Source organism: Sander lucioperca, chromosome 10, assembly GCF_008315115.2.
Source record: "Sander lucioperca isolate FBNREF2018 chromosome 10, SLUC_FBN_1.2, whole genome shotgun sequence".
In the NCBI taxonomy this organism is placed as follows: Eukaryota; Metazoa; Chordata; class Actinopteri; order Perciformes; family Percidae; genus Sander; species Sander lucioperca.
In genome coordinates, this window is record NC_050182.1 from 11218049 (window position 1) to 11231584 (window position 13536).

The following is a 13536-nucleotide window of genomic DNA, read 5'->3' on the forward strand; positions in this document are numbered from 1 at the left end:
TATCACCTATTTTTTATTTAGTCTTAGTCTTGTGCCAAATGTCCTTGTTAGTTTTAGTCATATTTAGTCATTCACATATCTTTTTTTTGTCAAGTTTTAATCCACTAAAAGTCTCGTCATTTTAGTCTACTTTTAGTCAAAAGAAAACTCAATATATCAGTCTTTTTTTAAATAACAAATTATTTCTGAGATTATTTCTGATAACCATTTCAGTCAAATAGTTATGACACATTCAGATTTTTTGTCAATATCATTGTACGTAAAATGCGACCAAATATCGAGCCTCATCCTTATTTCACCAGTAAATTCCTGTTAAACGACAAAAACAATCACTGGATGGGAAAAGGGTATTTTACAATAACTTTGAATGCAGCACGAGGCTGGCGAGGCGAGTTTCAAGTGAACGCAACGTCCGTGTTGTTTTTCAGACAACGGCAGCAGCAGACTGTCGTACGTCCCGCTGTTGGAATCCTCTACAGTGAAATATAGACAAAGTTTTACACCGTTTAGCTGTCAGCATTTTAACCGTGTTTAATCCAGCTGCTAGCTAACGGTAATGTTACCTGCTGCCAAGTGTAGTGTTAACTAGTGTCACATGCAGCGATGTTTCGGTTGCCTCTAGTGTCCGTTTAGGAGCATCAGAGAGCAGCGCAGACATTTAAGTGGCACTGAAATGATGAGGCACCGAAATCCGTGTTGCTATTCGGTAAAAGTAGAGACGATTGTAGATGAAAATCAAGAGATTTTATCTTAGTTTTTATTTTACGCAAAACATTTTAGTCTCGTCTTCGTCAACAACAATGCATGTTAATTTTGTCTTAGCGTTTTTGGGCATTGGTGCAGTCTCGTCATCGTTTCGTCTTAGTTATGGAAAAAAAAAGGTCTTTGACGAACATATTTAGTCTTGTCTCATCTGACGAATTTAACATTCACGGAGAGTTACTGAGAGGGTAATCGGTCTGCCTAATATTCTCAGTGGATGCTAAGATGTGTATCGTTATCAGCATACACGGCAGCCGATAGACAATAAATTATAGTACAGAAATATTTACCTGGGTATGTTTGAGGTAATTTAAAAAAAATTAAAAATAAATAACGTGTCACAATCAGTTTGACCACAAGAGTGCACTGACAAGTTTTATTTATTAACTGTCAAATGTCCTGCTCAGTACTTGGTCATTTTGGTCACAATTGTTATCAAAATATTTGTTTATTTTATGGGTTTATGTAAAACCAATTTGGCAATATACTGCCATTAGTTTTTAAAACAAATAGACATCAGCCTTAAAAATCCAGTATCGGTTGTGCTGTGATTGGGAGTATGATTTTTACCGTACATATTTCGTTTTGAAAAATTGAATTCCATAAAACAATGAAACAAGAAGTGTGGTGTTGTGATACCATACGGAACAAGCGTGACCGGAAGAAAGCAACTACAATCACTTTCAAAAACCAAAAAAAACTATACTGTGACATTCTCACCCATGGTTTGGGATGACGGTCAAGCAGTCACCAGTCTGGGCGTCCCAGACCCGAATCTGTCCTGCCAGGCAACAGCTAGCCAGCAGCATCCCGTCACTGGCTAAACACTCAATGTCCTGCAAGACAGAAAGACAGAGCATACACCAACTGAACACATGGGTTTTCATTTCCACGGTTTGTATTTTTTTGGGTAGCAGGAGTCCTGTTGTTGTTGTTGTTGTTCCAAACTGACACAGTAATCTGACTCTTGAGGTGAAATGCACACATGTACAATAAGTGTTCCGCAAGGAAACGTAACAATGTCATAACTACATGCACTAGTACTAGTATTCTGTTTTGAGTCTATGTTTGTTTACATTTTGGCAAAGTGGTTCCTGTTCGATGTACCCATGGATGTACAGAAAACTGGATTACTTCAATACTGAAGAAACTACTGCGTCTACTACTACTGTCTCTTTTCTATAATTTCTAAGTGGATTTATGGAAGTTTAATCATGATGGACATCACAAATAATGACATCCACAGGAGTATTAAGTCACACTTAATGATATCAATATGCGTTTAATGTCTGTGTGATAAGAGCTATGACTCCCAAGAAGTACCATAAGCTCACACAGTATCTTTGCCTCCTCTTCATATCTCCTGCACCCCCCTGGAGAGGCATTTTGGCTTTCTTTTTTGGCTTTGCCCTGCTGTATGTCTATGGCTATTATAAAAACATATCCTTAACATCCCAATGGTTAAAATGCCGTCCTGAACAATGAGTTGAATTATCGCTGTACGCAAACCATCTTGACCAATCCAATATTTGTTTTTACAGTCATCTAGGTGTGTGTGTGTGTGTGTGTGTGTGTGTGTGTGTGTGTGTGTGTGTGTGTGTATTCTTTATCTGACTCAATTCTCACCATACTGTGGCCCCTCAGCAGCAGTGGTGAGATCTCGCTGACGGGTGGCGAGTAGCCGTAGTCGTCGCAGGGCAGGTCCCCTCGGCGCCTGCGCCCATGAGTGACGCCGTTCTGACCGTAATTACGTGGGCAGAGAACGCGGTAGAGACAGAAGAGAAGAAGAACCAGCAAGACGCCTGCCGCCAGGCCCAGAGCTGCCACCCTGAATAGAAGGAGGGACAAAGAGGGAGTCAAATAAAGACTTTGTTTTCTGCAGCATCTACACGATTATACAAATTCACACTGTGGACCCTGTCCAGTACAACCACAGCCTACTAGTGGCCACAGTTATATATTTACATTTAATAATAAATATACAGTTAACTATTAAAAACATTTTTTTTTTTAAAGATTAAACCTAAACATGTGCAACACATGTTCAGATCCTAACCAAAGCTGTTGGCCCTTTCTCATTTTTAACAACTTGATAAGTCTCATTTTTGGAGGCTTTCATTTATGCTGCCTTTAACGGTAATGTCTTCTTGTGTATCCACTTATCAATAGATTTGTTATAATTTATATTATTTTGTGTATCATTTTATTACTACTAATTTTATTTTTCATGGCATTTATTTTTTACTTTACTTGTGCAGAAGCTGTGCATGTGTGTTTATGTTTGTGTGTGTATGTATGTGTTTGTATGTATGTGCGTGTATGCATGTATTTTGAGGTTTTTATTTATTTGATTAGGACAATGGGACTGTAAATGCGCCAGTGTTAGCCAGTTGGCTAATTTTCAACTGTAGTCCTAGTTGCATGCATGTCTTTATGGTGGGAAGAAACCGGAGCACCTGGAGGAAACCCACTCAAGCACGAGCAGAACATGCAAACTCCACACAGAAAGGGCTGGGACGACCTGGGTTCGAGAAGTGCTAACCACTGAGCCACCATGCTGCCTCTATGCGTGTGTGTGTATGTATATGTATGTACGTATGTATGTAATGTATATATGTATGTATGTATGTATGTATGTATGTATGTATGTATGTATATGTATGTATGTGTGTGTGTGTGTGTGTGTGTTTAAAACAAATTCACATAAAGTATATTTTATAGTGACGTTAGCAAAAAAACATTTTATTAAATTAAAAATGAAATAAATTATTCTTGAAAAATATAATACAAGTAAATAATTTTCTCACTTTGTCTTTAAAATCTAGAATTTCAAAAAGAAAGTTCAAAACTGCAGTTCCAAGCAATTTTTAAGTAACTGCTGCACATTACAGTTTAAAAAAAAAAAAAGTCTTTAATAAGGTGCCAAACATGAATCAACTAATTGGCATGTGTGTGTGTGTGTGTGTGTGTGTGTGTGTGTGTGTGTGTGTGTGTGTGTGTGTGCGTGTGTCTGTGTGTGTGTGTGTGTGTGTGTGTGTGTGTGTGTGTGTGTGTGAATTTGTTTGTTGTATGTTGGACCCCCTTGAAAACATGATGGTTCATCTCAAGGGTTTTTTAGGTTGCCATTTTAAAACTGGCCAAGAACAACAGATGAAAATTAGCCTGCTGAGCTAACTCTGGCTCATTTACAGTTACTTTGCGGTTGATTAATGAGCACTGTCCCTGTCATATAAACAAAACAATGAATTGAAAGGGGCTATCCTTTAATACACTTTCCTATTTAATAAACAATGTGCTGAACTTTCCACCTGGCAGAGTATGGCATAGTATTTCTTCATCTTCTACTATCTGCTGTGGAATAACTGTGACGACACCTGCCAAAGGAGTGTGACCTACTCTGCCTGAAATACCAGTCCTTAAAACCCCTGTCCCCTGCTCTGTAAAACTAAAAGCCGGCTTTTAACGCAAAGCTACAAGTACATACTGAATTTGGAAGTGTGAAGAATGTTGTGTCATTAAACAAAAGCAATAAGCTAGAGTCTTTTATTCCACTATTATTCATCATCATGTATAAGGCGCTGGTAATCTGTCAACCCGTAAGAGATTCCAAACAGCAAATATCATGATTAATACTAATACAATTATCAGCCATTTCTTCCAGCAGCACTACGCACAATCCTCTATCATATCAATGGTCCATTGTTGTTGATGATGTAGATTTCTTTTGAGCATGCAAAGATTTTTTCACGCGATTAGAAAATGTGTCTGTGTTGCAACCTGTTCCTATTGTAACAGCACGTTTATCGCTCCGTCTCAGGGTCATCTAAACGAGCCGTAAATTCAGCTGCCACTTCCCTCACTGTGAAGGCCACGACCATGACCTAACATTAGCTGATAGCCTTTGTATCTACTGTCCAAAGATGAAACGAGGAGCTCAGCCTTCCACTCAGCAGCCTTACACAACACAGCACAGTGAAAACTAAACTCCCGACTCTGACGTTGGCTGGTATTGGTCTTATTTGGCCCCTTTTTGCGAAGAATGTACTTTATTTCAGTGGTTCCTGAAATGGAGGCGACATGTTTAACAATGTTTCATCACTACATTTTCTAACCTATCAACAGAAAATATAAATCCCCAACTTGAAGATCCTGTCAAATATGCAGTTATGCTGCAGCAAAGACTTGTGACGACAGCTCTCGGTTGGCCAGCTGTCAAAGTAATGCAACACTCTTTCCAGCACATGAGTATTGCAGATGCACAGCATTAGTCAGACATAACTTCTATCAAAATAGTGACCGAAAGATCTGTCGCTGGAAACAGAGCTCAAAGACAAACTGTTAAATCTCAGCCCTCAACACACTCTGAGATGACCAAAAGAAGTCAAATGAGACTAAACAACTTCTTGGCTTACAGCTTTTCATGGAGAAGGAAAAGTAGCTAGCCAGCACCTAAATGCCTAAACTGCAAAAAAAAAAAAAAAAAGTCAAATGCTGCAATGGGGCCAAACAAGTTCAAGCGAAAGCAAAGAATCAATGCATGATGTCAGGTCTGTTTTTTTGTCCTTGAAGACGTAAAACGTAGGCGTTAGAAAAAAAGGAATGCATTTAATCCATCAGAAACTATACAGGATGAACCCTTTTCCACTCCACTGTTGCATCTCAGATCACACGTACCTTTAAAGCAACCAGTCGGCCAGGCTGGTCCGGTCAGGGAGAGACAATACTCACAGAAGGCGGGGGATAGCAAGCCTCCCTAATCTTTGTTCCGTTTCTTTGTCTCTATTTTTGCCTCATATAAGATCAGTCTACTGACTCTTGACACAATGTTCTTAACGCAACCCTCAGACAAAGATACAGCTTGTGCTTTATTCTAATCTTCTAGAAGCAAAAGAAAACATCTATACACTGTGTAATCCCAAATATGTTAACCTAGAAAACGCCCAACGCAGAAGGTTTTTACAAGGTTTTGTTCTGGATCTAATTCTTTAACTTGTAGTACAACTTCGATGATCAAAATGTGTCCGTATCACACTGATGTTCTAAATGCTAAATTGCTAATCAAAAACAAAAATCTGATTTGTCATATTTCCCTGCCTGTGTTAACATATAAGTGTGATAGGGCTACCCCTTGAACGACGATGACTCAAATTATCCGACTGACCCCCTCAGTCGACTTGAAATATTCATATTGAGCAGTCAGTGTGCAATATAGGGGTGGAACAGTTGAGATCAGTATGTTTTTTTAGGGGTGCACGATTCAGAAAATGTCACGATTCGATATTGATTTTTAGGCTCAGGATTCGATTCACAATCGATTTTCGATTCAAAAACGATTCTCGATTAAAAAGACGATTCACAGTATGTAAATGTAGTTACGTTTCCCATGCGACTGCAGTAGACATACAATTAAAAAAATTTAATTATATATATATATATATATATCTTCTTTTTTTTTATTAAAAAATATGAATCGATTTTTGGAATTCTATGAATCGATTTTGAATTGGTAGAGCTTGAATCGCAATACGAATGTGAATCAATTTTTTTGCACACCCCTAATGTTTTTTCATTGCATGCAAAGATCTTTTCTAGTGATTCGAAAACATTGTCTGTCTGTGTTGCAACCTGCTCTGTTTGTAACAGCATGTTCACCTTTATCACACCGGCCTTCTCTGCATCTCAGGGTCATCTAAACAAGACGCATGCTGAGCTGTCGCCTTCCTCAATGTGACGGTCGCGACCATGACCTAACTATTAGCGGATAGCCTTTGTGGGTACAGCCCTAGAGAGTGAGAGCTCTCCACGGCCTTGTCTCCAGACCACCTTGGAATAGGGCTGCACGATGTGAGGAAAATATCTAATTGCGATTATTTTGACTGATATTGCAATTACGATATGATGCACGATATTGGAGGGAATGATCATTTTGGTGATTTTTGCGAGGATCTGTACCAAAAGAAGATTTCTTTCTTTAGTCTGTAGGATACCAGAATGGTTTGACAAGTATTTTGCCTTTAACAAATATTGCGCCACCGTGCGATTTGGATATTGCACTAGTCCATATTGCGATTTTGATGAAATTGCGATTAATTGTGCAGCCCTACCTTGGAATCTATTCTACTTTACCGCTCTACCTTTAGATAAAGACTTCTGCAGAAGGGACTTAAAGGTTTCAGTGTCCACTGTGCAGTTCAATGACACCCTGCTGGAAAGACACAAGGCCAAGGACCTTTCAGTGCTGTGGCCCCTGCGTACACTAGTGTGTGTGTGTGTGTGTGTGTGTGTGTGTGCTTGTTTTACTATATTTGTGGGGTCCAAAAACCAGGGAATACAGTATACTTGTGGGGTCTGCACAACCTTGTGGGGCCCAAAATGCTGGACCCCACAAGGTTAAAGGGCTGTTTGAGGGTTAAGACTTGGTTTTAGGATTAGGTTATGGTTAGGGTGAGGGTAAGTAAGAAGGTAGGTTAAGGTTAGGCATTAATTTGTGATGGTTAAGGTTAAGGTAAGGGGCTAGGGAATGCATTATGTCAATGACGGGTCCCCACAAAGATAGTGAAACAATGTGTGTGTGTGTGTGTGTGTGTGTGTGTGTGTGTGTGTGTGTGTGTGTGTGTGTGTGTGTGGATCCCCATTCGCTTCTGTCCGTCTTCAACAGAAGCTACTCTTCCTGGGGTCTCTATTATTTAATACGCTGGAATACATACGTCCATAACATTCATACTCACAGCACATCAAAAGAACAACAAAAACATACATCAAAGATACAACAAAACATACACATCAGGGTTTTTGCTGCGTAGAGGAATTTTTGGGCGCCCCCCCCACCCAAGAGGTTTTAGCCAGCCCCAAAGGAAAATCAACCGAGATGATAATAACTGAGAATAAAAATAGCAATTCAAATTCTCTCTTTATGTGTTTAGGAGCACTTTACTAAACAACCGTTGAACAAGCAGAACATAAACTTGAATATGAGAGCTAATCTCAGTTTTATCTCCAGAGTCGGGCTGTACCGGACTCTCCCGGGCATTTATTGAAATATTTCAGTTCAGTTAAGTTTTATTTACTCAAGCATAATATACATTTTTGTTTATCAAATTGTCAGAAATAACAGGTAAATTAATATATTTCTGTCAAATAAGGTGGACGCAGACTCAGTTATTTTGGACCTCTAGTATTACTTGGGCTGCAACTAGGGCTGGGCAATATATCAATATTATATCGATATCGAGATATGAGACTAGATATCGTCTTAGATTTTGAAAATCATAATATTGGGATATGGCATAAGGATTGTCTTTCTGGTTTTAAAGGCTGCATTACAGTAAATTAATGTAATTTTCTTCACTTACCAGACTGTTCTAGCTGTTTTATTGTTTGCCTTTACCCACTTAGTCATTATATCCACATTATTGATGATTATTTATCTAAAATCTAATTATGAAAACATTTTGTTGAAGCAACAATTGTCAAGCCTACAATATCATCGCAATATCAACATTGAGGTATTTGGTCAGGAATATCGTGATATCTGATTTTCTCCATATCGCCCAGCTCTAGCTGCAACCAACAATTATTTTCATTGTCGATTAATCTGTTGAATATTTTCCCGACTAATCCATTAGTTGTTTGATCTATAAAATGTCAAAACATGGTGAAAAATGTTGATCAGTGTTTTCCAAAGCCCAATACGACGTCCTCAAATGTCTTGTTTTGTCCACAACTCAAAAGGAATTCAGTTTACTGTCACAGAGGAGTGAAGAAACTAGAAAATAGTCACATTTAAGGAGCTGGAGTCAGAGAATAAAAAAATAAATCATAAAAAAAATGACTCAAACCAATTAATCAATTATCAAAATAGTTGCCAATTCATTTAATAGTTGACAACTTTGCAGCTCTAAGTGTTACTTTCTTTGTCCAAAGTTTTGCCGTGTAAATAAGCTTGTTAAAAACTGCGTTACTTTGGATAATATATAAGCAGGTCACTCAAGTGCACGTCTGTGTGTGTGTGTGTGTCTGTATACTAACTTGTAGAGAGTGAGGTCCGTCTGTATATCTGCTGCAACCTTGGGAATAGATGGTGGGGGGTGTTTTGTGTCCTGAGGGTGACGCGTCTCAATGGCCTCTTGGGGGCTCAGGTGAACGGTGACAGGAATGACGGGCAGGATGCTGATGTACCTGAAAACAGAACGCCCAGTAATAAAGAGGATATTACAAAACCTGATGGGCTCTTCAGAATCAAAATGCAGAATCCAAAACTGGCCAATGCACTTTTACATAGGGACATAAGGACAGGTCTAGCCAGTAGCAAAATGCTAGTATGTTATAGTCAAGTCAAGTCAATTTATTTATAGAGCACAATTTAAAACCAACCTAGGCTGAACAAAGTGCTGTACAAAGTTATATTATGTTATAAAAACAAAGGAAGACAATAAAAATATACACACAATGAACATCATACAAATAACACACTTCACAAATGTCCCTAAACTAAATCATACGCCAAAGAATAAAAATGTGTTTTAAGACGCGACTTTAAGATCTCGGCAGTAGAGGATGTTGTGTGGACTAGCCAGACCCTCCTCTGCAGCGCTGTGGAGGAAGGTCTGGCAAAGCGAGACTATCCTCCTATATTATATCGAAGTCAGACTACTGTGACACTGAATACCTCTCCTGGCCCACTCACCTCTTAGCTAAAGTGATGTTGTAGTAGCTGAAAAGCGATGGCCAGTGCCTGAAGGAGAGCCTCCTCCAGCCCTCCTCGTCCTCCGCTCCCCAGGTGATCTGGGGCACGGAGGGAGGCGGGGCCTCTGGGAGGGGCCCTACCCTGGAGGAGCCATGGTGGCCCTGTGACTGGTTGTCAGGTATGGGAGTTGGAGCTGGTGCGGGGTTGATGCCGAGGGTACTGGTAGGATCGCCTCCACGAAAGACGGGGGCCACCCCGAGGTGAGGGGGCAGACCGCCTCCTCCGGGATCTCCCAGAGGGCTTTGATCAGACACCTGTGCAGCCAGGTAGGTGCGTATGCCAGCTGGGTCGGTGTAGACGAGGATGCCGATCCAGATCACCGTGCCAACCTGGAGATGGAGCAAATGAATGATAGTGATCCGTTGAGCTGTGTTATCTGAGATTTCTGCTCGAGTTGCTTTGACTTTTGCTTTCATTACACTGGTGTTCGGTCACGTCTCCACCTCCAGGACTTTTTCCATGAAAAGGAATTTTGGTAACACTTTACTTGAAGATATCTACATAAGAGTGACATGACACTGTTATGAACACATGACACTGTCATGACACATGAACCCTAACCCTAACCATAACTTTATAATGTTTATGACAAGTTCATGACAGTGTCATGTCACTCTTATGTAGATACCTTCAAGTTAAGTGTAACCGGAATTTTTCTCATTCTTTAGATGTTTACATTCATATATCACATCGCACTGTTCGATCATCAGGAATATTTTCTTCTTGTCTTGATAACTAATCTTTAATTTACCAAATGTCACAACAAACAAATTATCCACATGCATTCTCACAGTAGGGCTGTGCAATTAATCAAATTTTGATCGCAATTTCGATTTCAGCCCCTAACGATCACAACGTAAATCGAGAAAAATGATAATTTTGCACATTACATCTTGCAACTAAAGGGAAATGTCACGTCACTGTTTTTTAGGTTCAATAAGTGCAACATTTCAGAAGTCAATGAGTTATCGTGTTAAATATTTCGATATTCATCACAATAATTGTGATTATGATTTTCTCCATAATCGAGCAGCCCTATCTCACAGTGTGCCATAACCAGCAGAAAATGATTTAGCTAGCTTATTGTGGATGTAGTCTTAAGCTACCAGTCCCTGTTAATGTGGTTTCAATTGTAAATCTATTTATCCATTTTAAAGCAATGGCACACATGTAAAGGTCAGCATGAGGGTGCAGCTGCACTGATGCGTCACTGAACAAACAAACATTTAACAGAATGTTCCCGTCAGTCTTTTTGACATTAATACAATAAGAATGCAATGAGTAAGACGATGAGTAAATCCAGGCACAAGAACAGTACAGGAAGCCAACAATGTAAGACAAATGACAGATGGCAGACTGTACACAAAACAGTACAAATGTACAGCCTGCTTTGAATCCATCTTCTCACCATGATGATGCGCTGAGCCAGGCGTGTGCGGGCCAGGAAGTACACCACACGCAACCTCTTGGGAAGCCTTAGATTCCTGAAGGCCGGGGTCTGCAGGGTGATTGTGTGGGGGGAGGGACGCGGCGGAGGGGGGGCCTCGCGTGTTCGCAGCGGGCCAGGCTTGGGGGGCGGGAGTCCTGCTTCGGCTGGCAGGCGGCGGTTCAAATCAGCCAGCTGGGGCATAGATCGAAAAGGTTTACACATCTGGGAGTTAAAGACTAAACTAGAGATCTTCAACAGGGGGTCCTCAGAGTTACTGCAGGGGGGGGCACCAAATGATTGTTAATCTTTTTTAATGTTTTTTCAAAAATTAAAATGCCTTAACATGAATCCAACATGTTATTGGCAAATAATAAATCAGCCTATTTTTGTGAAGAAAGAAAACATTGATGATAGGCTTACTGGCCTATAGGTAAGGTAGTCACTAAGGTAGCTATAGGTAAGGTAGTCACTAAGGTAGCTAGAGGTAAGGTAGTCACTAAGGTAGCTAGAGGTAAGGTAGTCACTAAGGTAGCTAGAGGTAAGGTAGTCACTAAGGTAGCTAGAGGTAAGGTAGTCACTAAGGTAGCTAGAGGTAAGGTAGTCACTAAGGTAGCTATAGGTAAGGTAGTCACTAAGGTAGCTAGAGGTAAGGTAGTCACTAAGGTAGCTATAGGTAAGGTAGTCACTAAGGTAGCTAGAGGTAAGGTAGTCACTAAGGTAGCTAGAGGTAAGGTAGTCACTAAGGTAGCTATCCACAGATGCAGGTCATCCTAAGGATTCACTATGCCACATGTATTTAACATTAAAACATGATTTATAAAATCATCAATTATTATTTTATTAGCTTAGTATTCTATAGACAAAAAAGGTATGTATAAAGGCTTTAGGCCGCCCTATATGTTATTGTAGGCCCAGTTTAAAATGCAACTTAATTTCATACAATATACTGTGGTGCTCATAAGTTTATGAACCCATGTTAAAAATCATCTTTTGGAAATTGATCTTAATGCCTTAATTAAAAAAAAAAAGAAGGAAAAATCCAACCTTTAAGGACACCAATTTTCTTTGTGAATGAATAATGTATCGTAAATAAATAAATGTTCTTCCTTAAAATACAGGGGGCATAAGTAAGTACACCCCTATGTTAAATTCCCATAGAGGCAGGCAGATTTTTATTTTTAAAGGCCAGTTATTTCATGGATCCAGGATACTATGCATCCTGATAAAGTTCCCTTGGCCTTTGGAATTAAAAATAGCCCCACATCATCACATACCCTTCACCATACCTAGAGATTTGATTGATTGGTTTGATTTGTATTGAGAGATGATCTTATGGAAAGTACCCCATGCCAATCTCTAGGTATGGTGAAGGGTATGTGATGATGTGGGGCTACTTTAATTCCAAAGGGCAAGTAGTAGGGGGTCCCTGCTCCGTCTCTCCTCAGTTAAGGGGTCCTTGTCTTAAACGTTGAAGACCCCTGGACTAAAGGATTAATAAATAAAAATCAACAGATTACTTGATAATGAAAAGAATTGTTAGTTGAAGCGCATATTTTACATATACCACATATTCTTCAAAGGATTAAGGATTACTTTAAGAAGATTATTTTTTCGTGTATGTAAATGTTTATGCTTTCGTTGCTAATACTCATTTAGCAGGGCACTGAGCTGAACACAAATGAAAGGCTTCAGTATGTGTGTGACAGGAAAAAGAACTTAGAGTGGAACAGTAAGAACTGCACATGTGGGACAGCAATTTGAAAACTATGTGGTGGTGAATGTATGTTGGCCTGTGACTTCCATCTGACCTCTTGTATGGTCCATTATCTGCTCGTGAGGAAGGGGTTGTGTGTGTGTGTTAGGCCCAGTTCATGCTTCTCACGTTTACATTAACAATAGGGTTGATTCACAGATATGTGCTGCTGTTTGTCAAGAATAAATACACACAGGTTTTCAAAACAGTCGTAAAGATTGTCAACCTGCTGTGTTTTACTTCTATTTACTTTTGAAGAAACGGTGGCATGTGTCTGTGATTTGAATGTAATCATGATTGACAATGTCTGAAACATAAAATTAGGAGTTTATGGAGGTACAAACTGAGTGTTTGGGTAAGTGAGAGTGCTCACCTCCATGCGTCGGATGTCTATAGATAGTACTGTGGTGAAGAAGAACATCTGCAGGAAGAAGTCAGACACCAGCCCCACCACAGCAAACAGACAGAACTCCTACAACACACAGAAACCAGGGGAGACGTCAGACCAGCATACAGGCAAAGCATTTCTCACTGTAACAAACGGGTATAACCGGCATAGCAGCGTGCATTGCTGCATCATAAAAATAAGAAATGCAGTAGCTTGCCGCTAGCAGTACATGATATACAAGTATGAGAAACCTCCTCAAAAAGGAGGTGTTGCAAGAAGGACACACAATATAATACATACAATACTACGGTACGTACGTAGGCACGTGGAGATGCCGGATTTTTTTTTTTTTTAATTACCTGCTTCATGTAGTTCTACTGGAACATAGGGTCAGTTTCAGCAAATATGACAGAACGTTAGTTTTAAAAGGCTTACATACTGCACCTTTAATTGTTTTA

The 13536-nt window shown here is 39.7% G+C and overlaps 1 protein-coding gene across 6 annotated transcripts in view; it reads right to left on the minus strand.

Moving 5' to 3' along the window:
- The window catches only part of LOC116036112 (SREBF chaperone), a 50946-nt gene that overhangs the window by 12547 nt on the left and 24863 nt on the right, over positions 1-13536 (minus strand). For 5 of the 6 annotated variants that reach the window (XR_004898582.1, XM_036006448.1, XM_036006447.1 and 2 more), the window contains exons 11-16: positions 13064-13162; positions 10917-11129; positions 9449-9837; positions 8791-8940; positions 2389-2590; positions 1483-1598 (exon numbers count right to left, since the gene is read on the minus strand). Coding sequence is in view for 5 of the 6 variants with exons in the window: in XM_036006448.1 (XP_035862341.1) it covers positions 1483-1598; positions 2389-2590; positions 8791-8940; positions 9449-9837; positions 10917-11129; positions 13064-13162 (1169 nt within the window). In the remaining variant the exon portion in view is untranslated. The remainder of the gene's footprint in view (positions 1-1482; positions 1599-2388; positions 2591-8790; positions 8941-9448; positions 9838-10916; positions 11130-13063; positions 13163-13536) is intronic. The other variant, XM_036006445.1, reaches the window with a different exon arrangement.